The sequence below is a fragment of the Marmota marmota genome, unplaced genomic scaffold, assembly GCF_001458135.2.
Source record: "Marmota marmota marmota unplaced genomic scaffold, marMar, whole genome shotgun sequence".
NCBI lineage: Eukaryota > Metazoa > Chordata > Mammalia > Rodentia > Sciuridae > Marmota > Marmota marmota.
Window position 1 is genome coordinate 7,044,921 of NW_025999961.1, and position 27,268 is coordinate 7,072,188.

Consider the following 27,268-nt stretch of genomic DNA (forward strand, 5'->3'; position numbering starts at 1 on the left):
GAGAGAGAGAGAGAGAGAGAGAGAGAGAGAGAGAGAGAGAGAGAGAGAGAGAGAGAGAGAAATCTAAGAATGATTACATTGTGGGGGTTGGGAGTTGCCTCTCTGCTTTGAAATAGCTTTTTACACATCAACATCAAATCATCTTGGAGGCATTCTGTAGCTCTCAGCTTTAGGTGAACAGATGAGTTATTTGTTTATCTTGATATGAAATATAATGTCACTGTAATATTCTTGAAGTTGTGAAAGTGAATTATTACTTGCACTGAACTTAAAATGTTAACATATAGAGATGCCACCTTGAGAGAATTTGGAAGTGTTACTCATCAACTCATTCATTATAGTCAAGCAACCTAGTTCTAATATTAAATGCAAAAAGCTAAAGTAAGGTAGAAATGATGTAGGGGAGAATGATAAGGGCAAATTGATTAATAATAGTTGCCTCTAAATTAATGAGTTTAGCCATACATTTTGGTTCAATTTTTACATTGAAATTCTTTAGGTAAACAATAAGGGGCAACATAGTTCCCTCTAGTTTGTATGTGTGTGTAAATCAGATAAAACTGAATATATTTTGCAGGCTGCTTTTAGGCTTATTTCTAAGGGTCGTCTTAACCTTCTTTGTATAGTCCATTGTGTGGGTGACTACTCACAAGCTATACAAGTTTGACATTTTTATTGCTTACTTGGTTTTTATGTTTTGTTCATGATTTTGGTTGTAGAGGTTTAAAAAATATTTATAAAATTGGCAGCATTTTGAAAACAATGATTTTATTGTTTTCAAGTAATATTGGCTTGCACCTTGGAACTGTTATTTGATTTCTTATCTTAGAACAAATGTTTTCTTTGGGTATGTGTACTTCAAATAAATGGCATAGAATAATGCAGTTTAAAACCTTCAGAACAAAGGTATTTAGTATTTTGGATAATGAAGAATAAGAATCTGAGAGACTTGAAAAATAGCAGTTAAATTAATTTATACACTGAATACTTAGAATAACCCTGATGCCAGTTAATAGATGGGCTTATACTTAATTTTAAGAGAAGAAAGATTGAGTGCTTCTCAGAAATCCTTTGTTTGTTTGTTTGTTTGTTTGTTTGTTTTTCTCCTTCTATTTTTGGTAGTTCATCAATATAGAACTTACTCTTTATTGGTAATAATTGCTAGTAGTTATCTGGCCAAAACCTTGTGAGGCTGTCTGGCTGCTGTAGGAGATAAAACTGTTGTGATAAATCCAAGGTGGAGTGATGTAAGAGTACATTTTCTTCGGTCAGAGAAGTTGGCAAGAGTTATTAGGTGGCTAGGAAATTCCACCTGGTATCCCAGCCAATGTTAAGAGGAATGAGAACAGGGCAGGTGCTGTAACCTGTGGTTATATGGAAACCAAATGCAGACTTGTCACCAAGTTTGGAGAGAAACCATTGAAGGATTTTCTCTGTGTTGCTGTTTGCTAGTGAATTCTGGGCATTGTGGAAGGAAAAAAAAAAAATCAAAACCTGGATCGGTCTCATTCACCAGTATCTTCCCTTTTCTTCCTTCCTCCCAGCTCCTGATCTGCTTGCTCTACTGATATCCCTTTTATTATCATTATTATTATTATTTAATTAGTATATTATAATTACATGTATATATAGATCTATCTGTATCTATATATCTATATATACATGTATCTGAGACTGGAAAAAAATGGAGCATGATGACTCAGAAGAGGAAGAAAAGGAACAGGCCACTATAGAACCTGACTTTTAAGAACACATAATGGAGCTTGGTGTGGTGGTGCCCAACTACTCAGGAGTTGCACCTTGGAACTGTTATTTGATTTCTAGAACAAATGCAGAAGGATCATAAGCTGAAGGCCAGCCTAGGCAACAAAGACTCTTATCTCAAAATAAAAAGGGCTAAAGTTGTAGTTCCATAAAGAGCATTTATCTAACATGTATGAGATGATACATGTTGAGGACAACAAATTGAATCCCCAGTAGTGCAAAAGAAGAAAGAGTTTTGCACTTTAGGTTAAATGGAGTCTTCTATGGAAGGAGACACCTGGCCCTGTGCTGTCTTGAGGAGGAGGTTTGTGAAAAGCACTAGACAGCTTCATGAGGGGCAAAGAACTGTGCCTTATGGTCATCTCACCAGTGTGAGGCTGGTGTCCAACTGGGGACACTGACTCCTGGAGGAGAAACAGGAGGGAGGCTTGGGAGAAGAGGAGCCACACTGTGCTGGTGTGTTTAATTTGAGTGGAGAGAGAGCTACATTTTGAATCAGTTGATGAATGTGCTGTTTTCCTGGAGTGACCAGGTGAAATGGGTTGGAGGGCTGCCATGGTTGTCAGACCAACTCTTGCTCAGTGATTTATCAAAGAATGGCTGCACAGGGAGAAGAAACATCTCTAGGGATTAAGAGATTCTGGACAACAAATTGAAGGAAGAATTTTGTAAGTTAGATTATGTGGGGGGGGAGAAGGACATTTTCTTTTATTGGTGCATTTTAGTGATACATAATAGTGGAATTCATTATGCAATATTCAAGCATGAACATAAAATAATTGGATCCATCTAATTCCCAGTACCTTCCCTTTTCTTCCCTCCTCCCAACTCCTGATGTGCTTGCTCTACTCTACTGATATCGCTTTTATTATCATTGTTATTATTTTTATTATTTAATTAGCATATTATAATTACATGTATATAGAGATCTGTCTATATATCTATAAAAGCAGGATTCATTGTGGTTTGTTTGTACATGGACATAGCTAATTTGGTAGGGTGGTATATGCCTTAATCCCAGCTACTTGGGAGGCTGAGGCAAGAGCATCACAAATTTGAGGTCAGCTTGGGCAACTTAGTGAGGCTGTGACTCAAAATAAAAAAGGACAGGACTAGGAATATAGCTTATTGGTGGAGCACTTGCCTAGTGTGTGTGAGACCTTGGGTTTGATCCCTAGCACCACAAAGAAGGAAATATCCCTTTTATTATCATCTGAGAGGTGACTGGCTTTAAATAGTTAACAAATGGATTTTGATTTTTGCACTACATGAGCTGTTTTTTTTACTGGAGACTTAGTGCTACTTGTAAAGGAAGGAAAGAAGTCTTTGTTTAATGACTAAGGTCTGATAGAGAATTTTTTTTTTTTTTTGTGCTGGGGATTGAACCCAGGCTCTTGTGCATGTGAGGCAAGCACTCTACCAACTGAGCTATATCTCTAGACCTGAGAATTATTATTTTTTATTAATGAAAAGTTTTTAAACACGTACAAAATTAGAAGAGTATAATGAACTCTGTATATCAACTTCAAAAATTCTCAACAGCATTTCTATAATACAGATAACTAGCTACTGTGCACATTTTCCTGATTTTCTGTTAAGTGTATTTCAGTCTGAATTGAGGTTCAAACAATAATAATGCATTGTGATTAGTTAATTTTTTTTTTCTTCCAGTACTGGAAATTGAACCCAAGGGCTCTCTACCACTGACCTATACCATAGCCCTTTTTTATTTATTTTGAGGCAGGGTCTCGATAAGTTGCTGAGTTTGTGATCCTCCTGTCTCAGCCTCCTGAGTAGCTGGAATTACAGGTGTGCACCACCATACCAGGCTAGTTAATGTCTTTTTAATCTGTAGATTTTTATTCCATTTTTCACTTTTTTTCTCCCTGCCAATATTTCTTGAGGAAAATGGGTCATGTGTTGAGTAGATGTTCTGGGGTCTGATCTAGTGTTGCTGACTGCAACTGTATGGTGTCCTTCAACATTGCTTCCGTCCCTTATTTTTCCTTTAAATTGGTAGATCTACAACTGCAGTTTGAGACGGTACCACTGGCCACATGGCTATTTAAACTTAAAATAATTTAAGTGAAAATTTAAAAAGGTATTTTCTCAGTTGCCCTAGCCACATTTTGAGCACTCAGTAGATCCCTGTGGCTACTGCCTTTTTTAACAGCAAAATGTAGAACATTTCTGTCTTCACAGAGAATTCTGTTGAACAACAGTGGTCAGATTTTAAGTTCGTTGTTTTTGCAAGACTTTCATAAGCAATGGTAGTCTCTGTGTGTTACATTGTCACCGTTGGTGGATTATTACTTAGATGGTTCAGTAATTCATTGCAGTCTGCCAAAGAGATATTCTGTCTTCCTTCGTTATTAGAATATTTTTGAAAAAGAATCTGTTCCTCACCAACTATGTTTCCTCACTTTGGACTTGATCTTGATTCTCTTTTGTTGCTCTTTGAGTTATTTAAGTGAAATAAATTTTGTACAATAAGTGGAATACTTCTTGGTACTTTTAGGAAGGAGGTGTAAGCCAGGGTAGCTTTTTTTTTTTTTTTTTGGTTGTTCAAAACATTACAGAGCTCTTGACATATCATAATTCATACATTAGATTCAAGTGGGTTATGAACTCCCATTTTTACCCCAAATACAGATTGCAGAGTAGCTTTTCAGGGATCTTGAGCTCCTCCTATTCTTTCTGCAGTGTTAAAAATGCAGCCTCCAGGTGGCACCTGTCCCTGTGTTTATTTAGACCTTTTCTTCCCTTTGCCCTTTATTGTCTCTCTCTTGCTCAATGCCTTCTACCCCCAGCACTCTCTGTTCATGGTAGAGCATTACACTGCAAAGGAGCTTTAGTTTTTAGTTTGGAGTGTTTAAAGGACCGAGACTTCTCCAGTATTGTCCAACTGTCTCTTTTCTCACCCTGTGAATTAGATTGTGCACAGCCCTCTCTAGTTTAGGTCACTTTTTTGTGTGTGTGTGGTAGTGTTGGGAATTGAACCCAGGGCCTTTTGCATGGAAGGCCAGCACTCTACCAACTGAGCTATATCCCCAGTCCCTCAGTCACATTTTTAATAAATACTAGCTGTTGATTTGGGGATGATTCCATTCTCAGGGCTGTCAGAAGCCCTGTTACTCTCCCTCTTTTCTCTCATGCTAATGCTGAGGTCCCCATGCTGTCTGTTCTCATTCACTTTTATTTGATGGTTTGTGAGGATTCCTTATCTAGTTTTTACATAGCTGTTTTTCAGAGGTGTTTGGTTTTGCTAGTGTAGTTGTTCTCCTGTCTTGGGAGAATTTAAGGAGATTTGAAAACTACGCTACCATTTTCTCACAATCTCTCAAAGGAGTGTTTTTGTTTGTTTGTTTGTTTAATTGAAGGGAAAGTATGATGCTCAGTGATTTTATTTCAACATTGCAAAGATTTGGTAATTTTTAAAATGAAGTAGAGATTATAACAGTCTCATAGATAACACTGAAACATGATTGTCTCGAATCCAGGTAGAGGGTAGAGGTGGATCATACATAATTTTCCATGATACTCGAGGAAATAGACCTATTTGGAAGGAGAAACTGGCTCTGTTTAGAGCAAGTTTAGGGGAAGAGATGAAGGAACTAAAAGTTGTTTCATATGAGACAAGGTGGAAATAAGGGTCAGGTTAGCTAAGGTAAGATGGTGGGGGGGTCATGCCACAAAAGTGTTCTGTTTGTTTCCAGAGGTAGAACTAGAAAGAGAAGGGTAGGCCTCCTATGAGACAGATTTGGGCTTGAAGTGTAAAGTGACTTTTTAATACTCAATTAAATTCTAGAGTGAGTATTACTTTCCTGACAAGTAATGATTCATTACTCAGGAGGTATTAAAAAATAAGAAGCTTGAGGTCGAGTCTGTACTTTAGAAAGGCAGTTGCTCTGCATAGTTCTCATGGCTCATCACCTTGAGCTGTCAGCATCAACTCCCTTGAGCTTCCTGCAGTTTAAATGGCTGCAAAACTGTGTTATACTTTGGGTGCATACTTTGTGTTCATATTGTTGTTTTTAAATATAGCACTTATAAAAACAAAGTGGACCAAGTGCCAGTAACTCAGATTATAATGGAGCCCTTGATAGCAAAAACAGGGCGTTCATCTTTTAATCTTCCACCGATATTTTAAGGCCTGGCACATGGAGGTGCTCAATGTATATTTATTGAATGGAGCTGGCAAGAAAGATTTTCTGTTGATTAGAGATCCTATTTGGTAGAACTAGTCTTTCTTTATAAGTTAATAATACAGGGAACTGATTTCTGTAGTTTCAAGCAAATCCATTTTCATGTATTTTTAAACAATACCAGCTTAAAATACTTCAAAGACTGAAATGATGTAAAGCATATGTCAATCATTTTGTGGGCTGTGCCCATCCTCCAGGTTCTAATGAATAAGAATGATTCCTTCATTTTCTTGAGTTCTAGGGAAACATTCTTAAAGAAAAGAAAAAAATATGTCTTTCATGAAATCATCTCCCAATAAGGAATCTTCAGCCAAATGAAAAGTGATTGAAGCAAAAATATAAGTTTCATGTCCTCAGGTGCCTTAACTGTATTTGATGGTTTTACAAAAGTTGTCTTTGGAATGTTAGATCATTAAATGTTAAACCTAGAGTGGCTTTTGGAGATCATTTGGTTCAGAGGTTCTTTATCAAAAGATAATGATGGGGTTTAGGTTGTGAACACATAAAAATTGGGTATAACTTTTGCATGTTTCTATATATATGGGCATTTTCCTGGGGAAGGTCATTTTCCTTCAATTGTCAAAACTGTCTTCACCCTAAAGAAGAATGAGTCCTAATCCATTTTTTGTGTGTGTGATTAGAAACAGGAGGCAGAGAAATGCATGTGCCTCACTCGAGGCTGCCCTGCTGCATACTAATGGAACCAGAGCGGCTCCTACTTGAATAAGAGCTGAGATTTTTGTATTTGCTCATTTAATCCTTTTACTATCCATGGGAACTTAGATAAAGAGGTAAAGTAATTTGCTCCAAGTCACACAGTGACAGAACAGGATTTGGACTCAGGCATTCTGGTTCCACTGACTAGATAGACCCTTAATAACTACAGTATGCCACCCCCTATGGATGATTCTATAGGATGCCACACACCCAGTAAACTGTTCTAGGATTTTGCAAGATGAAATTTGTCATGTGGAAATGATTCTTGTTTGTTGTAAAATAAATGAAGCATTTTTATAGGGTTAAACATATTAAAGTATTTCTTTCTAGCATGCAATGATGCTGCCTGTTTTGACCCATCATATCCGCTACCACCAATGCCTGATGCACCTGGACAAGTTGATAGGATATACTTTCCAAGATCGTTGTCTGTTACAGGTAAGAATTGCTCTCCTGTGAACTACCCTAATAAAATACAAGTAAGTTATCTTGCAGATTTACAATGATGCATTAGGTTCTCTTGTGGGAGTGATGAGGATTTTTGTTCTACCCTGGTTGCTTTTGCTGCTTTCAAATCCTTCCTCTCACACTTATTTGAGGTTCTCCCTACAGAAATAGGCTCAAGCTAAAATCGGCCTTCAATCCTGAGACCTCTTCCTTGCTTCCTTCTTTTTGCCTCTTCTTTCCAGTGCTGAGTATGTAATTCTCTGAAAGGCATGGATTTTTAGGGTCTTTTTTTTTTTTTTTTTTTTTTTTTTTNATGGATTTTTAGGGTTTTTTTTTTTTTTTTTTTTTTTTTTTCCAGAAGAGGGCTTGTGCCTGAGTTCTGGAAATTTGATTCTGGAGGAGATAAGATGGAATGATCAAGGTTAAAAATCTGACTGGAGCTGGGCATAGTGGTGTATGCCTGTAATCTCAGCGATTTGGGAGGCTAGAGCAGGAGGATTACAAGATTGAGGCTAGCCTTGGCATCTTAATGAGGCTCTAAGCAACTTATCAAGACCCTATCTCAAAATAAAAAAAAAAAGAGTTTGGGATGTGACTCACTCATAAAGCATCCTTGAGTTTAATCCCGGTACTCTCTCCCCCTCCCAAAAAATTGACTGGATAGACAGCTTTCCTCCTTTTATTCAGGATGATCTAACAATGGTGTTTCTGTGCTGAGTTTTTAAAACTGAACTTATTTCATTGAAATTTTAGCTGGCCATGACTCATCCAAGTCATCATTTAAATTTTGGGATGAATCCTGATCATGCCAGGAATTCTTTGTCTAACTGTGGAATTCGGCAGCCCAAATATGGAGACAGAAAAGTTCATCACATGCACATGCGGAAAAAAGGTTCGTTTGGATGACTCTGAGACTCTACTCTCATATTTTGGCCCTGAGTTTCCTGAGTAATTCTTTAATCTTCTCATTCTCTAGTGCTTCTTGATCCATTTTTAATAACTTCAGGTTGTTCACTTTGGGAAGAGGATTATAATAAAGATAGATGAATTTTTTAGAAAAATTTCTTTTCATCAAGTGTTTTATATAATTGTTTATCAGACTTTTAGACATGCAGATATTAAGCCTTTTAAAGTCAAGTTGGGGTAAGAACATTTTCTGTGTGCCATATGATGGTCCTAGAATACTTTTAATGGTATTTATGTATTTATGTTTTTCTAAAAATAGGAATTAACACCTTAATAAATATTATGTCACGCCTTGGTCAAGATGATCCAACTCCTTCAAGGTAAAGTAGTTTTTAAAACAAAATTCATTGAGAAGTAATTCACATACAGTTTACCCATTTAAAGTGTATAGTTTAGTGGGGTTTTTGTATGTTCACAAAATTGTACAACTATGACTACTTTCTAATCTTGGGACATTTTCATCACCCCCAAAAGAAGCACTATCCATTAATAGTCACTTCCTGTTTCCTCTCAGCCTGCTGAGTGCTAGGCAAACACCATTTTACTTTCAGTCTCTTGGGCATTTGCCTGTTCTGAACATTTCCTATAAATAGTGTTATACAATATGTGGTCTTTTGTGGCTGACTTATTTTAGTTCTCATAATGTTTTTAAGATTTGTCTATGTTATGTATCAAATTCATGCCAAATAATATCCCATGATAAAGTTACACCACATTTTATTTACCCGTTCATCAGTTGATAGGCATTTGGGTTCTTTCTAATTTAGGGATATTATTATGAATAATGTTGCTGTGAATATTTGTGGGCAGATTTTGTGTGAACATATGCTTTGATTTTTCTTGGACATAAACCTAGGAATGGAATTGCTGGGTCATATGGTAACTGTTTCATCTTTTAGGAACTGCGAAACTGTTTTTCAAAGTGATTATACCATTTTATATTCCCAGCAGCAGTATATCAGTGTTCTAATTTTTTCACATCTTTTCCATACTTGTTATTACTCTTTTTAATTCTAGCCATCCTAGTGGGTATAAAGTGCTATCTCATTGTCATTTTGATTTGCATTTCCTTGATGGCTTATAATGTTCAGCATCTTTTCATATGTGGAGAAATATTTATTCAGATCCTTTTTCTCATTTTTAAATGGGTTATTTTTTATTGAGTTATAATAATATTTTATATATTCCACATACAAGACACATAATCTCATTTTAGGAATTGTCTTTTCATTTTCCTAATTGTATCCTTTGAAGCACAGAAGTTTTAATGTTTTAGTTCATCTATTATTTCTTTTGTTGCTTATGCTTTTGGTGTTCTGTCTAAGAAACCATTGCCTAACATAAAGTAGGTATTGATCTGTGTGTCTGTCCTGATATCAGTTCCACACTGTTTTGATTGTGGTAGTTTTGAAGTAAGTTTCAAAGTAGAAGATATGTGAGTTTCCCAACTTTGTTCTTTTTCGGGTTTTTTTACATGAATTATTGGATCATCTTGTCAGTTTCTACAAAGAAGTCTTATGGGATTTTTTAAGGATTAGGTTGAATCTGTAAATTGATTTGGGAACAGTTACTATCTTGAAATTAAGTCTTCTGACCCAGGAATATGGGATGTCTTTCCATTTAAATCTTCTTTAGAAAACATACAGAAATACATTTGATTTTTATATGTTGATGTTGTATCCTGTAACTTTTATCATCTTGTTTATTACTCTAATATTTCTTGTGAAGTCAGATGCTTTTTAATCGCTCTGGCTAGAGCCTCTAATACAACATTGAACAGAAGTATTAAAAGCAGATTTTTCACTTGTTCTTGTCCTAGGGGGTGGATTTAGTCTTTCACTATTGAAAATGATGTTTCTTGAGGGTTTTTCACAAAAGCCCTTTAACAGATTGAAGACATTCTATCCCTTGTGTTATTTTTGTTGTTGTTGTTGTTTTTAATCACAAAAGGGTGTTGAGGTTTGTTACATGCTTTTTCTGTATTGAGATAATCATGTACTTTACATTTTTTTCTTTTATTCTACTCATCTGATATAATAATTGATTTGGGGGATTAAACTAACCTTCCTGAGATAAATCTCACTTGATCATAGTGTATAATCATTTGTATATTGTGCTGTATTTAATTGGTTTATATTTATCTGAGGATTTTTGTGTCTACATTAATAAGAGGAATTATTTATAGTTCTCCTTTTCTGTGAGGTCTTTCTTCCTCCTCCTCCTCCTTTTTTTTTTTTTTTTTTGTACTCAGGACAGATCACAGGGGTGCTTAACCTCTGAATTATAAACCTAGATTATTATTTTGAGACAGCGTCTTGCTAAGTTGCCGAGGCTGGCCCGGAACTTGTGATCCTCCTGGCTCAGCTTCCCAAGTTGCTGGGATTACAAGCATGTGCCACCACATCTAGCTGTTGTCTGATTTTATTGTTGTGGTAATACGGTCTTCACAGAGTCAGTTGAGAAGTTTTATAGGTTGGCTTTTCTTATTTTATTTCTTGATTTCTATAAGATATCTTTTGGAGAGGGGTAGTGGGGGTTGAACTCAGGGGCACTTGACCACTGAGCCACATCCCGTCTCTATTTTGTATTTTATTTAGAGACAGATCTCACTGAATTGCTTAGTGCCTTGCTTTTGGTTTTGGTTAGGCTGGCTTTGAACTCAAAATTCTCCTGCCTCAGCCTCCTGAGCTGCTGGAATTCCAGGTGTGCTCCACTACTCCCAGCTTATAATATATCTTTATATATTAAAATTCTCACTTTGGGGTGGCCTTGAGTCCCTGAAGAATCTGGGGAGAAAGTTGACTAGGTCTGTATAAACTCATTAGTACCCTTAAAAAACTGAGTGAAATCAAAGGCCTAATGGAAGAGACTGAGGTTACTAGCAGGAGGATTAAATTTTGTGTGAAGTTGAGCAGATTATATTTTGAAAGCCAACAGAGGAGATTACTTGAGGGCAGCTTTCCTTTTTTAAATAGGAAGGTGAAGAGTTGAATAGCTGTGGTTGTGGGTATTCAGACTAAATAGATTAAAGGTAGGTAGAGAGGGTCAGGAGTGATAGTTGAGGCAGTTGCTTCAGCCAATACCACAGCTAAAAGAATTGCTAGCAATGATCACACAGTCTCCTTTATGCATTTTTCCTCAACAGATAAAGAATGCCTTATCTTAAATGTTTAGGAAGTATTTCAGATTTGAGCTTTTTTAAAATTTTATTTTATAATATTTGCATTGATTTTAATCATTTGAATATCACTAATTTGAAAATCCAAATTCTCCAAAGTCCAAACTATTTTGAGCACTTATATGAAACTTGAAAAGTTTTGGATTTTGGAGCATTACCAGTTTTGGACGTTTGGCTGAGGGATGCTTAACCTGTATGCCACTTTCCTTTTTAAATTGGCTTGCCTCCATTTGCTCTCTTTCTGAGGTTGTCATGAACTTTCCTCTCTGCTCAAGAGGTGAAAAGCAAGATAGCATGGAACTTTAAAATTCTGATTTGAAGTTGAACATATGCCTCACTAGGTGTTTTGTCAGAGTCTAAGATCAGAAAAAGGTCTACTTAGAGAGCCCTTAGTCAGGACATTATGACCATATTTTCATTTTTATCCTTCTGTATTATAGAGTTTCCAGATCTCTCTAATTTTACTAAGAGGCCCTTGCACGCCCCTTTAACAAAGCTACACACACCATACTTTTCAATGATGAAAATATGGGTTTAAATCATCTTTGTCTCATACCACCCCAATTGTTGGTATGTAAATTATTTATATATATATATATATATATATTTTATATTTTCTTTTCTTTTGGTACTAGAGATTGAACCCTGGAGTACGTAACCACTGAGCCATGTTCCCAGTCCTTTTTATTTTTTAATATTTTTTACTTTTGTAGTTGTAAATGGACACAATACCTTTGTTTTACTTATTTTTATGTCATGTTGAGGATTGAACCCAGTGCCTCACACTTGCTAGGCAAGCACTCTACCACTGAGCCACAACCCCAGCTCCCTTGTTTATTTTTTTGAGACAAGGTCTTGCTAAGTTGCTGAGGTGGACCTCAAACTTGTGATCCTCATACTTTAGCCTACTGAGTCACTAGGATTCCAAGCATGCACCACCACACCCAGTGAAATTACATGTTTTGATGGTATCATTCACGTTTCACAGTATGTGTTTTTGCTCTATTAAAAGTGATGCTTATCTCCCCCCCCACCTTTTTGTTGTTGTTGTACTAGGGCCTGAACCTAGGGCCTTGCACATGCTAGGCAAGTGCTCTACTACTGAGCCACATCCCTAGCCAGAGTTGGCTTTTGGGCTGGACGGTGTGGCTCAATAGTATAGCACTTGCTTCACATAACTGAAACTCAGAAAGGGCTTTCTTACCTTGGCAAAGGGGATGATATCTGAGAAATTATGTCGTTTCTGACTTTAACATTTTGAAAATGACATCAGAGAACAAATACTCTCTTGTCCTTTAACTCTGGCCTCTGCTGCTTTTTGCCATGAGAATGTTGTTTTTTGCTGATGGAGAATTGACCCTGGTGTCTGTTAAGAAGAGCCTCATAGCCTCTACTACCAGCATCTGCTGCAATTTGCTGCTACTAGCAGCTCGTAGCTGTGGACAGTGCTGGAATCTGGACTTAAGAAGCTTCTCAAAAATTCAACTCAACAGACATTTATCCAGAGCCTTTTTAGTTTGTAGGTATTTTAGGAGATCCAAAGGCAAATAAGACAAAGCCCCTTCTAACCAGGAGGTGTAGGGTGAGAATTCTAGAAGCATAAATAACTTAATATAGGAGGGACTCTGCTAAGTGCTTCAGTGAAGATCAAAAGCAGGACATACACACAAAACTGCTGAGAGGCTCAGGATAGATCTGGCAGTTGTTTAGGGATTAGAGGTCAGTTTTATACTGTGAGCTGAATAATTGAGTTGACTTTAAACTATTTGCCCTCTCCTCTGTTTGTTTCTTGGTTGCTGTTATAAAATGGGTTGCTGTGGTCTCTGCTCCTTGGAAGTGTTTATCTTTGAAGCAGATTTTAAAATTCTAAGAATCAGTGGTTAGATCATCACTGCAGGCAAAAGACATAGGGAGAGCTAGTAGGTTGTATGGGTAATTTGCTTCTGGACACTCATATAATTAGGAAAATGGAAAGCAAGAGGGCCGAGAAGAACTGAACTCTTCTAGACCCTCTCTCCTCTCCTTCCATCCTCCATTACCATTAACGACTGACTGCCCTCTGCTAGAACACATGCAGATTGCCTCTTTGGTCAGGCGTCTTGCTTGCTCTTTCTGGTACCTTGATTCTAGTTCTTAGCCGTAACCAGCTCCATAGCTTCCACCTGCTGAGTAAAGGCTAGGCCACCCGTCCTGGCAGCTCCAGCTCCATGACCTAGCCCCAGGCCACTTTTCCAGGCATGTCTTTCTTTCCCCTGTGGCTGTCCATCTCCCATGTAGATCATCATTTCAGCTGCTTTGGAATCCCATGCAGCCTCGTGACAGCCTGTTCAAGTTCTGCTGGTATTTACTTATTTGTACATGTTTTCTTGTGTACTGTGATTATGTTTGAAGGTCTGTTGTCCTACTTTTTTTTTTGTCCCCCCTCCCTTTCTATAACTAGTTCCTTCTTCAAAGCAAGCACTCAGTAATTAAGTATTAAAGGAAAGAATGTCATTCTCAATATTGCTTTTATTCCAGGCTATTTACTTATAGCCTAGAAAGAGAGACTTTGGGTCATTAAGCAGGGTAATGGTCATCAGAGGTCTAAACAGCTAGTGAGTGTCTTGTTTAATCTGATTTGGTGTCAGCTAGAATTTACAGAAAGGCACAAAGACTTAAAATTAATAAATAAATTTTGATAGCCTGTCTGCCTATCAAAACCATAAAATAATTAATTTTTATGATGGTATCCTCTCAAGCAAATATGCTATCCATAATTTTAAAAAGTGTCACTGTTGAAACCACATGAATCTCATTTGTATAGTTATATTTAACTCATGCAAATTGTGATGAAATATCACCACCAAAAGAGTTTCTGCAGGATTAGGCATTTGAAGGCATTCAAGATATTCATGCATTATCAGTAAGACCTTTGGGAAGGAGGAGCCAGGAGAGTGGTAGGGGAAACTTAAGAAAACTTAAGCAGCTTTGGTTTGGGTTTTGTTTCAAATTGGTAGAGTCATTACCATATAAAACATATGAAAATCTATTGGGCCAATGGAGAGGTTTATTAGGACTGTTGATTGATGTCTGTATATTTAAGGCTATAACAGTTATAGGTGTCATCCCTTGATATTCATGGGGGATTTGTTCCAGCTTCCACACCCACTGTGGGTGCCAGAAATCCACTGGTTCAAGTCCCTTCTATAAAATGGCATAGTGTTGGTTCGTAACCTTGGATGTACATCCTCCTTTAAATCATCTCTGGATTATTTTTAATACCTAATATAATACAAATGCTATGTAAATAGTACTTAATACTCTAATATTTACGGGGTAATGAGAAGAGATGCAGTTTTGGGAGGATTATTTTCAGTTTGTTGTTGGTGGAATTTACAGATGCAGAACTCATAGATAGAGGGCTGACTGTATATTTTCAGGCAGATATACATAAATATTTTGCATTAAAATACAATAAGAAATGCATTTAGTATAAATAAATTCCACCAGTGGATTTACTCATTTAAACATTTCTAGTTAAATCTCAAGAGATCCTTCATGTGGGACTCAAAGTACAGTAGGGCTGTGACTTCTCCCCATATGTGTCTAGATAAATGCAATGAGCAGAAGTTCCTGAATTGGGTAGAAGGTTCCACTCACTGACTTCCAAGGTCCCTTGTGGCTCTACCTTACCAGTCATGCAGGACGACTAAAATTCAAGGAGAAAAAATGTTGTCTGTACACTCATTCCAGCAGTCACCCTGGAACTTGGCCCATGCCAAGATGGCTTTCCATGGAGTAAATGACACCTTGTAGTGCTTACTGTTACAGAGAACTCCTGAAGTTCTTAGAAAAAAATGGGTGTTTATTGCTCAGCAGACATCTCATCTTGAAGCTTGCTAGTGTGTATAAACTGTGTGGTTAAACAAAGTACAAACAATGGAAGAAGGAACAAAAGATTTGCCTCTGCTTTGAGAACTAGCTGCTCACTGTCCGTTTTTTCAGATAAACCAGTGGGTTAGGAATTGTCTGGTAGAAGAATAAACTAAAGTGGAATTTAATCACCATTTTGGTTTGTGGCTTTTTTTCCAGAGTTTAATCATAATGTACATGTTAGAAAAACATGTTGGGTATGGGCAAATTATTTAATGAATGGCAGACTCATTATTGAATCAACCTGTTTAGAACTGTGACCTTGTATTTTAACAAACTGAATAACAGTCTAAGATTGTGGCCATTAAGATCCTAGACATAGGTTTTTTCTCCAGAAATGTTTATCAAAGAAATCAAGGTGAACCTTTGCCTGTCTGACATCACTTACTCACTTCTCAAGCAGCTCTTACTCTTGGACTAGATATCTTATTATTCTTCCATAGAGTAGAAGACAGTCCAAATGTGGTTTGTCCCCTCAACCCTCAGCCTCTTGCCAGGGTTTCTTGCTTTTATATTAACTGGATTTTGCTGTGTAATACTTTGAACTATTAGGACGAAAATAAAATAGAAAAATTCTACTACAGAAAACACATTTTCGTTTTGCTGGCTAATGAAAAAGAATTACTGTAATTTTTTTCTTTTTAAAAACTCCCTGTTTCTGTTTTTCCTTTTTAAGTTATTTTTAGAGATACATGAGTATATATTTTTAATTTGTTCTTTTTAGATATATACAGAGTATAACTTCCCATTCTTGTGGTTGTTCATGATGTGGAGCCTGTTTCTCTTTTAGGACAGTACATCGTTAGGTTTTTTGAAATTAGCAAGAGGACTTAGGGGTTCCTTCATCTTAATGTTAAAGACTGCCCCCATTTCTTGATGCTTTTGGAGTTCAGGTGCATTTAATAGAGTACAAAATCGCAGTACTGAGTAGCTTCTAAACAATTAAAAAAAAAAAAACCAACATTTTATATTTTACTGTGGAACTTTTTAGTTATTCTTGGCTGGTGGAGTGGCAGCAAAAAATAAAATGTCACTTAATGTCTAGTGTTTACTTGGTAAGAATAAGAAAAAATTTGTCAATGGACCTGTTACTTTTTTATTGTTGTTGTTGGGCTGGGAATGGAACCCAGGGCCTTGTACAAGCCCTCTTCCACTGAGCTACATCCCCAGCCTGAGTGCTAACCCTTTACATCTTGTGGGAATGAAGGTGGAGTGGTGGATCCTAGTATCTGTAGAATGGGCAGGACTGGGTAGAGAGAGGGAGCAGGAAAAGGAGCAAGCCTGGTGTGTGGTGTGTGTGCAGGGTACAGAGTGGAGGTTGGTCAACAGGTTGGTCTACTATTGAAAGACCTGGTGCAGTGGGACTGGTAGAGAAGGGCTTGACAGCCAGATAGGTTTAGACACGATGGTCAGCTATAGAATTTGGGGAGAAGATGCAGGTTAGGGTCAGAGATACTTCTGCTCAGGAGCTGCCTCTGTGTGCTGTACTTGGCTCTGGTGCTGTCGCTGTTCCTTCTGTCCCCTCCTCTTGTACTTCCCCCGTCCCGTGTTTTCTCTTTCAGCATGTACTTGGGTATTGATATATTTAACTTCAGACAACACCATTTCTCAGCCTCTAGGCAGAATTAAGTTTGTTACCACCACTTCACAGATGGACTGTCAGTTGCCCCAGTGACTTTCATGTGACTGAAAGATTGCTCTGTCCCCATCTGACCTGAATATGCAATATGATCCTGGCCTACCACCTCTTTCTTGCAGCTCGCTCTACTGGCTGGAGGATAATGCACTGACCTCCATTTCCTCTGCCTCCCTGGCCAGCCTTCTCCCTTTCTGGCTTCCCTCTGCTTCCCTCGCCTCTCAACCTTGACAGCCTCCTGGCTCAATCTAGGACCCCCTTCTTTTTTGCAGCTGCATTTTCTCCTCAAGTTGTGCCATCTAGTTTGCGCCCAAGTCCTGTCTATAAACACTGGCTTCTACTGAATAGCCTACCAGTTTTGTCCTCATGGAACCATGAAGAGTAGGTTAACACACCCAGCTCTTCACTGGCTCACGCCACATGGGAGCTTTGTGGGCACTTCAGAATGGCTAACATAAACCTCCTGTGTGTTTCCATGGGATGTTGCACTTTGGTGTTCCTCTGCACAGTAGCTCACCATTTTTCCCCAGCCACTACAGCTGAACTCTAGGCTTTGACCTTTATTGTTTTTAGCTTCCTGATCTTGACTAGTAACCATCCTTTTCAGCTGTGTATCCAAAATGTATCCCATATCTAACTATACCTGTATTCCTTCACTGTCACCTCCCCAGCACAGGCAACTCCATGTCTCCTTGGGACTGTAGTACTCCCTCCAGCATTTCTCTTTCCTGTACAGCAACCAGGGAGGCCTTTTTTTTTTTTTTTTAATATTTTTTAGTTGTTGATGGATCTTTATTTATTTATTTTTTAATTTATTTGTATGTGGTGCTGAGAATCGAATCCAGTGCCCCATGCATGCTAGGCAAGCATGCTACCACTGAGCCACAACCCCAGCTCACCAGGGAGGCCTTCTGAAAACTTAAATCGGTTTATGGCATGTCCCTGCTCACCAAAGACACAGTGGAAGAAGCATGTTAGTGTTGAGAGGTGGTGGCTACATTGGGTTTGCTGAGAGGCAGAAGGAATTTTCCCATTGGCCATCTTCCTGGTTGCTTCATCCTGATACCTCAGGAGAAACTAACAGCCTGTGAGATGTGACTTAATCATATAATTAACACATAAATAAAGTGTGATCCATGTATTAATTTTGAGAATGAACACCAGATAGGAATTCATAGAGAAGAAAATCTTTTCTCAAGGTCTAAGGATGAGTAGATTTTCAGTGTGGCTAGGTATGCAAGGTAGATAATGGAAAGTTCTACGGTGCCAGAGAGCCTGGCCTGAAAAGAGGCATCAAATATTTTAGGAGATGCCTTCTCCAAAGAGTAGGAGACAATTTGGAGCAGGAGCCCAACTCATAGGTGGGCAAGGATAATGGTGGTTGTGAGGTAGTAAAGGTGAGTTGGTTTGTTGTGAAGGATTTTACATACTGGGTTGAGTTGAGTTTCCGTGTGGAAAGCTATCTCGAGAACATGGAATCAAAACAGACTTTCCAGTGGTCAGTTCCAACTCTCACTAGAATGCACTCTCCTTTCTTTATCCACCTGATAGTAGTACAGAGATACTCCAATTGTTCCATGTCATGTGACTTTTCTGCATGCCCCGAGTCTGGTTCCCAGGGGAAACAAGCATAGATTAGATACCCTGAACCACATAGTATGAAAGACTGCCTTCCGCATTGCCCATGTCTTTGGCTAGGATGGTGGTTATTTGTGCTGACTGAGTAATAAGGCAGGGTGTTCTATTACTGAAAGACCCTCATGTTGATTCTCATGTTTCCTTTTTTAGAAGAGGGGTAGGGAAAGGAAGTGTGATGCTTTCAGTGATCTTTTAAATTCTCATTGTAGGATTAATCACAATGAACGGTTGGAATTTCTGGGTGATGCTGTTGTTGAGTTCCTGACCAGGTAAGTAGGCTTTTTTACAGTTCCCCAGTAATTACATTTTGTAGGTAACATACTTATTACATTACCTTCTTTGTAATTAGCTAAATAACGCATTGAAGCCCCTTGAATTTTGTCTCTTCTGTGGAGCTTAAAAGCTGCATGTCGGTGGCTCTTGCCCTGACAACTAACACTTGCTGCTGCTGTAATGAGTGAGATTATGAGATGAAAGGCCGTGTCTGTGTCCTGTCAAGCATATGTTAAAAGTTGCTTACAGCCGTCGGAGATCAGCTGGTCTTGGTCTAGATGCTTCAGAGCTTATATTCAATTTGAAAAGAAAAGGATGATATTTTAAAATGTCATTTCATCTTCCAGGATTTGTCTTTGATCCCTTTTTCACTCTTTCTGATCTCAAGGGAAGTAAAGCTTACAAGTAATTTTAATGACTAGATTTTGTGTGTGTGTGTGTGTGTGTGTGTGTGTGTGTGTGTGTTTTCAGACATGTTTTAGGATCCTTAATTTAAAGATAGGGGTATGAAAATGTGTGTCGTTTTTTCATACTCACATAATCTTTTTCTTTTTATCTAAATATTATTTTAGTTGCAGATGGACACAATATCTTTATTTATTTATTTTTATGTGGTGCTGATGATTGAACCCAGTGCATCACGCCTGTGAGGCAGATGCTTTACCACTGAGCTATAGCCCCTGCCCCACATAATCTGTCTTTTAAAGGGAGGAGACATGTTCTTCTCTTGGAACTATTTTGAGCTATTTTTATTCTCTTTGGGTCATTTCTTTTCACAGGAAGGACACAATGAGGAAAAAGGAGGACTTCCTAATCCTCTGAGACTAACTGTGCTTAGCCATCCTAATCCGCAGTTCTTGTCCAATGCTGGGCAGTATAGGAGGGGCTCACTGTAGTCCTGGCCTGGCTAGTTTTCTGTGTGGCCTTCTACCCAGGTCTCACACTTTTCTGGTTGGCTTCCCTAGGCTCATCCTGACAACAGAGCTAGCTCTGTGTGCCACTCCCAATTCTGCCCCTGCCCTTGTCTGTGCTTCGGAAGGCTCTGCCACTGTATGCCCTGCTCAGGGCTTTCCAGGATTCTCTTCAGAGACCACCTGTAACACCCAGCTGGGGAGACACATTTGTTTCCAGAGTTTCAGTAACTCTTGAGGGGAGGGGTACCGGGGATTGAACCCTGGGGTGCTTAATCACTAAGTAACTTTATTTTTTATTTTTTTGTGGTACTAGATATTGAACTGGGTCTCATGCATAGTAATAAGCTAATGTCCTACTACTGAACCACATCCCCAGTCCCCAATTTCAGATATGTTTGCTCTTAATAAAAACTGTAACAGTTTGTTTAGGTCTTGGTCATCATTAGATTTCAGAGATATCTTTTAATAGAAATAAATGTGGAAATAGGAGTGAATGGTGTCTTATGGGTTCCAGCACCTTCTTTATTGCTATTTAATGTCCACAGACTTTCAGACCCTTTAGTTCAGTTCATCTGGTATTTGTTGCACAGATACTGTGTGCTAGCCCTATTTCTGTTTGCCATAGACAGAATTATGTGGTGCATATTTATTTATTTATTTTTTATGTTTTTTGCAGTGTCCATTTGTACTATTTATTTCCCAGTCTGGAAGAAGGAGGATTAGCAACCTATAGGACTGCCATTGTTCAGAATCAGCACCTTGCCATGCTAGCAAAGGTATGGAAACATCTGAAGCATTTGTACTTAAGTTCTTTTCTTTAGTTCATGCATTTGAATGAGTAACTCTTTAGAGTATATTAAGGATGTAATATTTTACAGACCAGAAGTATATTTTGTTTGGGTTTTAAGAATTTAGTTTTATTAGTTCAGTTACCTTTGTGAATTTCATCAGCCACTAATGAACTCCACAGTGAGGTACCTTGAAAACTGATAAGGAAAAATTGACAGCTGTGTATGAACAGGGTAAAACATTTGGGGAAATGGAACATGGGAATAAAGCAAAAGAAGCGAAATACTTTGTTTTTGTTCCTTTATGTAGTATTTCTGTATTAAATTTGTTAATAATTTTATGTTAACATGCAGAATTACAACTTTGAATGGAATACTTCAGTTTACATTCATAGTGGGTACTTTATAGATCTTTGGGAATCCCCCAAATCTGAAATCCCATTAATTAATATTCAAATAGTACAAATGGACACTGCAAAAAACATAAAAAATAAATAAATAAATCCCCCAAATCTGAAATCCCATTAATTAAAATTTAGGGTTTAGGTTGTCTGGCTTGCCTCATTGACAGCTGAGTGACTAACAGGACCTCTTTGTAATTCGGATTCCTGCTAGGAATTTTACTTACATGGTGTGATTTGCTGTTTTCCTCTCCAAGCAGTGTTTATAGGAAATCATAACAGATAAGAACATGGGGGGCTGGGGTTGTAGCTCAGTGGTAGAGTGGTTGCCTAACATGTGCAAGACCCTGGGTTCGATCCCCAGCATTATGTAAAAAACTAAATAAACAAAATAAAAGTATTGTGTACATCTACAACTAAAAATATTTTAAAAATAAATAAATAAGAGCATGGGCACTTTTGCCGACCCGTGGGGGTTCCAGTCCACTCCCCTCATCTTGCCAACAGGGTGGGCTATGGTCCAGATATTCTCTACTCCAAGCCTCTGCTTTCCTATTTATGAAGTGGAAATGGCATTAGTCTCTGCCACACAGGCTGGTTATGAGAATTAGATGAGTTTTTATAAAGTGCTTGGCATGATGATTGTTCATAGTAAGCACACAGAAGATGTAAATGACTTTTCTGGAGCTAGTTATTTTTATTGCAGTTACAACTGTTCTCATGATACATTTTTTTATTCTTGTAGACCTTTGGGTTTATGCAATAGTAGGCAGAGCTGTGACTCTTAAATCCCCAAATACCAAGAATTCACTGGAAAAGCTTCTATGAGTATTCTTTGATTTTTTTTTTTTTTTAGCTTAAGTAATTTCCCCTTTCATTTTGATATAAAAGTTGGGAATTTGACAGAAAAGGCTAGACAAAACCTGCCCTAATTTTATGACTGCTTTCTTGATTTGATATTTCCAAAGCATTAATTATTTTCAAAATGTGGTTAATTTTAGCCCGTGATTTTTTGTGCTAGCAAGAATGCATGGTTTTATTTTATTTAATCCCATCATCGTCACAGTTGCAATGGCAGACTTTGAGCCAGCAGCTTTCCTGGCATTTGAGAATGTAAATAGGGGTGTCTTAATGAAAAAGTGTAGGCAACAACATAAGTAGCCTCCCAGTGAATGAAATTTCACAATATCATGTACGACTCCTTTAAATGCAGTTGGAAGTACATATTAACAAGTAGATTGTCATTGCCCCCCTTTAAAGTTTTCTTTTTCTATTTTAGGATGTAATGGAATTGCATAATTATTCAAACACATGTAGGAATGACAGTAGGAAGGATATTTTTGAAGTGTGGCAAATTGTCATAGGACAAAAGCAGAAGTTATTACATAACACATTGGGTACAGTACAGAGCCATGAGTAGTGCAGGGTGGCCAGTTTCCATTTTCAGGGATTTATATTCTTCCTCCACCAAACCCAAGTCTTTGACATTTCCATACTTCTGGGCTCCAGCAGAACACACTGGTGATCCCACCTTCTTCTCTAGACCAGTGGTCCTTAATGATTTGGGAGTTGCAGAATTAGAAGCTTACTGACCTCTTGAGAGTCTAATGTAAGCCTGAGGTCAGCTTTTCAGACGCTGAACATTTTGGCACACACAATAGCACACCACTCCTTGCTTTTCTTCTTTTTCTTTTGGTGGTAGGGATTGAATCACCAGGAACCAGCATGCATAAGTATGCTAAGCACACACTCTACCACTGAGCTACACTCCCAGCCTATATACTCTCTTCTTTTTAAAAGTTCTACCAATGCCTACATGGAAAAATAAGGATAATAGAGTAGGGACTCTGGGAAGTTGGAAAATTCACAGCACTCCAGAATAGTTGTTTTATAAGATGAAATGAGGTTTGCAGTCTGTTCTCAAGCAGGGCTCCAGAGATAACAAACAATTGGATTTTCCCAGTCAAGTTGTGAAACAGATGAAATTTACATATTTTAGTATAAATTTCTGCACTTTGGGATCAATTTTTTTTAAAAGGTGTTTCTGCTGTTACGTTTGTGATAGTGAAAACTCGCACTCGAGGATGCTTTTATACTTTGAATTCCCAGCAAAACAAAATATTGATAGCATAATATGCCTCTTTTTGTTGTCTGTCATTTTGCATTATAAATGTATTTGTATATTTAATATACATCTGGAGACACACAAAATCTGAGTGTCTTATTTTAGGACTGATGAATCTCATATTGTCCTAGGTTTGTTCATTGACTTGCAACTTGTTCCATACTATGTGGCATGTTATTGCTTAGTAAGTATTTATAGAATTGAATTACATGGTAATGGAAAGCGATTTATTGCATGTCTCTGAAATGTTTGTATCATTCTCCTTTTATGAAAAGTATTATCATTTCATTCTCAGGAGTTTTATAAAAATATCCATCTATGTCTAGTTCTAAAAGGACTTATATTTAATTGAATATTAGGATATGAACTAAGTAGCTTTAGAAATCAAAAGAAAACATAAGTTAGACAGTATAATGAATCCAGAGGTAAAGTTAGTATACAGTGATGTATTCTTAAGTTCTATAGCTAGTGTGGGGCTACAAATTTGGCTTTAAACTTCTGAGTCCAAATAAAAAAAGAAATACAAATCCACTGAAAAAAATATTCCTAGATCCCTTAAGATAATTCATTGCTCAAAAGGTCTCTCTCAACCATAGAGAAATTTCATAAAGGGGCACAAGTACAAAGATAGAGGGCCTTTAGATCCTTGCCTTGTTCTAAACATGGATTTAGAGTGATAAGATCTGATCAATTCAGAACCCTAAGTGCACTGTTGGAGTTTGGGTAAAAGTTGAGTTAGTCTGAACTGAATCACGTATAAAGGCCTCCTGATGGATGGTAGACTAAGCTCTCTTAACGTACTGACACATGACCAGTGGCTTGTAGCCAGCGGCCCTCTCCCCAGGAGATGCTGAGTTATTATAGTTAGGATTTTGGCAAACTCTCTCCGAACTTACTGTCATTTTGAATTTCATAGAAACTTGAACTGGATCGATTTATGCTATATGCTCATGGACCGGACCTGTGCAGAGAATCGGACCTCCGACATGCAATGGCTAATTGTTTTGAAGCCTTGATAGGTAATCTCCCTTTAAAATCGTCCTTCCTTCTTGCATGTCTGATCTATCTGAAGAGCACATAAAACTCAAGTGTGGAAACTTGGGATAGAATTACTTGTTCCCAAAGCACTTGAGATCCTTAGTACAATGCCTGCTACCTTGTCTCCTACCTTGTCTCCTAGTATTTTTAGTTCCTCTGAAGCTTTTTTTTTTTTTTTCCCGTTCTTGGTTCCTGTGAGTATCTGATGTTGTATAGATGTTTAGTATTTCTGGAATTGAAGTGAATTAAAATGGAGATGGATTACTTTCCAGATTTAATTTATCTCATACAAAAACAAATTGGGTTGCTACAGTTGTCTCAGTGTTGATTTTGACCACATTTTGAATTACTTGCAAGATTTTCTAATTTAAACATCTTGAAAATACCACATTTTAAAAATCCTGGGTTTGAGTCTATATAACTAATATTTGTTCAAGTGAAGCAAGATTGATGTAGACTCCAAACTGCTCACTCAGGTTCCTTATAACTAATGCTACTTTTTGTTTGTAACCAGAATAGTTAGCTGTTGGTACAGGAAAGTTATGAAGAGTTAATTAGCTGATGATTACAAAGTATGCTTTTCAATGAATGTTGTAGTAGATTGACAATTTTTCACTTTTTTATAAAGTACATTTTATTTTCAAAGACCTGTACGTCTTTATCATTTTTGCCCTCATCCTTTGAAAATGAATATAAAAGCTTCCCATTATAGTTTCATGATGATGATAGTAGCAAGACAATGTTTAATAATTATCCTCAGTCTTTCACTGGTATGTCTATTTTTCACAAATAGGTCTATTTTCAGAGACTTTATCACATGAAATTAATGTGCTCTGTACATAGAATATTTTTGACAGTTAGTGTTACTGTTGGCTCCAGAGCCAAGCAGATGTGATTCAGTTCCCTGTTCAGTTATCAGATCTGTGTCTCTGGTAAGTTATCCTGTCTCTTTGATCTTCAGCTTCCCCATCTGAGAGATAGAGATAGTGTCACTCACTCACAGAGTTCTTGAAAGGATATAGTCCTGACAGCATTCAATCCAGAACAGAGTTCTACTTAATTAAGCTCTTCCTCAAATCACAAAATATGAGTCTAAATTCTGTAAATCTGTTCTAATGCCTTGCTCCTGAGACAACCTATGAAGGTGAAGATAAGAATGTGGAAATGGGACAGGGGGTCAGCTCATTGGTATAGCTCTTGTCTAGCATGTGCAAGGCCCTGAGTTTGATCCTTAGCACCACAAGTAAATAACTACTACTCCTATTGCAATCATTATTCCTACAACTATTAATAAATAATAAATGTATTTAGTTATCAAGAATCCTGGTAACTAAGTATTATAACACCCTACATGGAAAAGTAGTCTTTCTAAAGATAGATGTAAAAATTTGACTTGAAGAAAACATGACTAGGATGGGGGTGTAGCTTAGTGGTAGAGCACTTATCTAGCATACACAAGGCCCTGGGTTCAAAAAAAGAAAACATGATCATCCTTCTCTAAAGTTAGTTAATATCAAGTAAAAAATGTTATCACAGTGCTTCCTGTTATAATTACTGCTAAGTGTATACATATACATTTCAAATTAAAAGTTATCCTGATTTTTATTTGCAGAAGCCTTCATTGGTCCAGACTCTGGTTTTGTTTATCTGGCTTTTTCTTAGATGCCAGTGTATATTTGGGAAATACAGAAAGTGAAATGACATACTCTTTAGTAGAGTCGAGTCAAATGTTTGTGTCTCAAGCTCTTAGTACAGCTTTGACTCATGCCCTTCATTATAGTTCATATTTGACCTCTGCTACTTACAATGTTAGATTTTAATTTTAGTGAATTAAATTTTGTATTTCAGCCCAATATGTAACAACGTAAAGCATAGCTAAAAGAGGGAAAATGTTACCTTTAAACAAACGCTTTTGAACACTTCAATTTTTTTCTGAGTGGTTTTGGCTTGCCTTTTTGCTGTTTGTAGAGATATATAATTTTCTCTGCATATTAATGCAGTCTTCCTTCTGACATTCTCTTCCTTTTATCCAGGAGCTGTTTACCTGGAGGGAAGCCTGGAGGAAGCCAAACAGTTATTTGGACGCTTACTCTTTAATGATCCGGTATTTATCTTGAATTGTTTTTGTTTTTTTCTTTTATATATCATTACAGAAGAATTTATTGCAACTGGTTTTTGAATTTTGAAGAGACTAACAGAAACAAAATACCCAGCTCTACCATAGGTAATAGATATAAAGTATATCAGAAAGCTTATTCAGCTATAGTGGATGGGGAAGTTCCCAAGGCAGTCACTCCAGGGGTTTTCTTTGACCTGAGCCATCTTTTCTTACGGTCACTTATAAATTGAATATGAATACAAATGTAATAGCACTTAGCTTCATTTCGTAGTTTCTTTAAGTTAATTATGATTTTGTGTTGTATAATCACTGGGTACCTACCACATGGAGACTTAGTTATAGCCTTTTGGCTTTTGTGTTTCTGATTTGTTTTTATGTAAATTATGTAAACTAGACAAATGTATTTTAGAAAGTCAGTTCATAGAGAGTTTCTGAGAGGCCTATGAATAAAGAGTATGGATGTTACTTTTTTTCCCCAAGCAAATTATAGTTTAAAGAAAAAAGATAGATTCTAAAATAGTTTCTGTTGTTACTAAAGTATTATGCCATTAATATTGCCAGAGATACCTTTTTAATCTTGCATGTAATAGAGCATACTGGATGCTTTTTGTACCCAAACAAGTCAATTTAACATTTAAAGGGAGAGGCAACTTTGTATTCCAAATTGAAATGTCATCATAATTGAATGAAATAGCCCTGGTGGAGTAATAAAGAACACAGGAAGCCAGTGTTTTAAGCCTTTGTGAAACCTTCAACTTAAGTGGCTGTCAAATGTTATTACTGCATTACTTTGGGTAGTTGAAAAAAAAAATCAATAGTTTTAAAAAAATTGTGACCTGGGTGTTGTTCATGTCTGAGAATTTGATATTTTTATTAGTTTTTCTAAAAATGTGATGCTTTTTATACGTGTAAATTTCTTTCTGATGGGAGAATTATCTACAGGTGTTCTCTGTCCCCCTTTTTGTCCTACACAAATAAACAAACCTGTGTCTTGATTTGTTTCTATAGCAGATAGCATGTATTTTAAGATTTTCTTAAATCTTAAGATATCATTGTTCTAGCTGTTATCTTTTGTTGGCAAGGTCAGCAACCTTTTTACTGTTTCCTCCCTCCAGTCTTAGTCTATCCTCCCTACCCCACTCCCACC

The 27,268-nt window shown here is 37.3% G+C and overlaps 1 protein-coding gene across 1 annotated transcript in view; it reads left to right on the plus strand.

Moving 5' to 3' along the window:
* Window positions 1-27,268, plus strand: part of Drosha (drosha ribonuclease III) — a 120,826-nt gene that overhangs the window by 68,541 nt on the left and 25,017 nt on the right. The window contains exons 20-26 of the mRNA XM_048802861.1: window positions 7,017-7,124; window positions 7,887-8,025; window positions 8,359-8,419; window positions 18,673-18,732; window positions 20,327-20,426; window positions 23,881-23,983; window positions 26,036-26,106. Coding sequence (XP_048658818.1) covers window positions 7,017-7,124; window positions 7,887-8,025; window positions 8,359-8,419; window positions 18,673-18,732; window positions 20,327-20,426; window positions 23,881-23,983; window positions 26,036-26,106 — 642 coding nt within the window. The remainder of the gene's footprint in view (window positions 1-7,016; window positions 7,125-7,886; window positions 8,026-8,358; window positions 8,420-18,672; window positions 18,733-20,326; window positions 20,427-23,880; window positions 23,984-26,035; window positions 26,107-27,268) is intronic.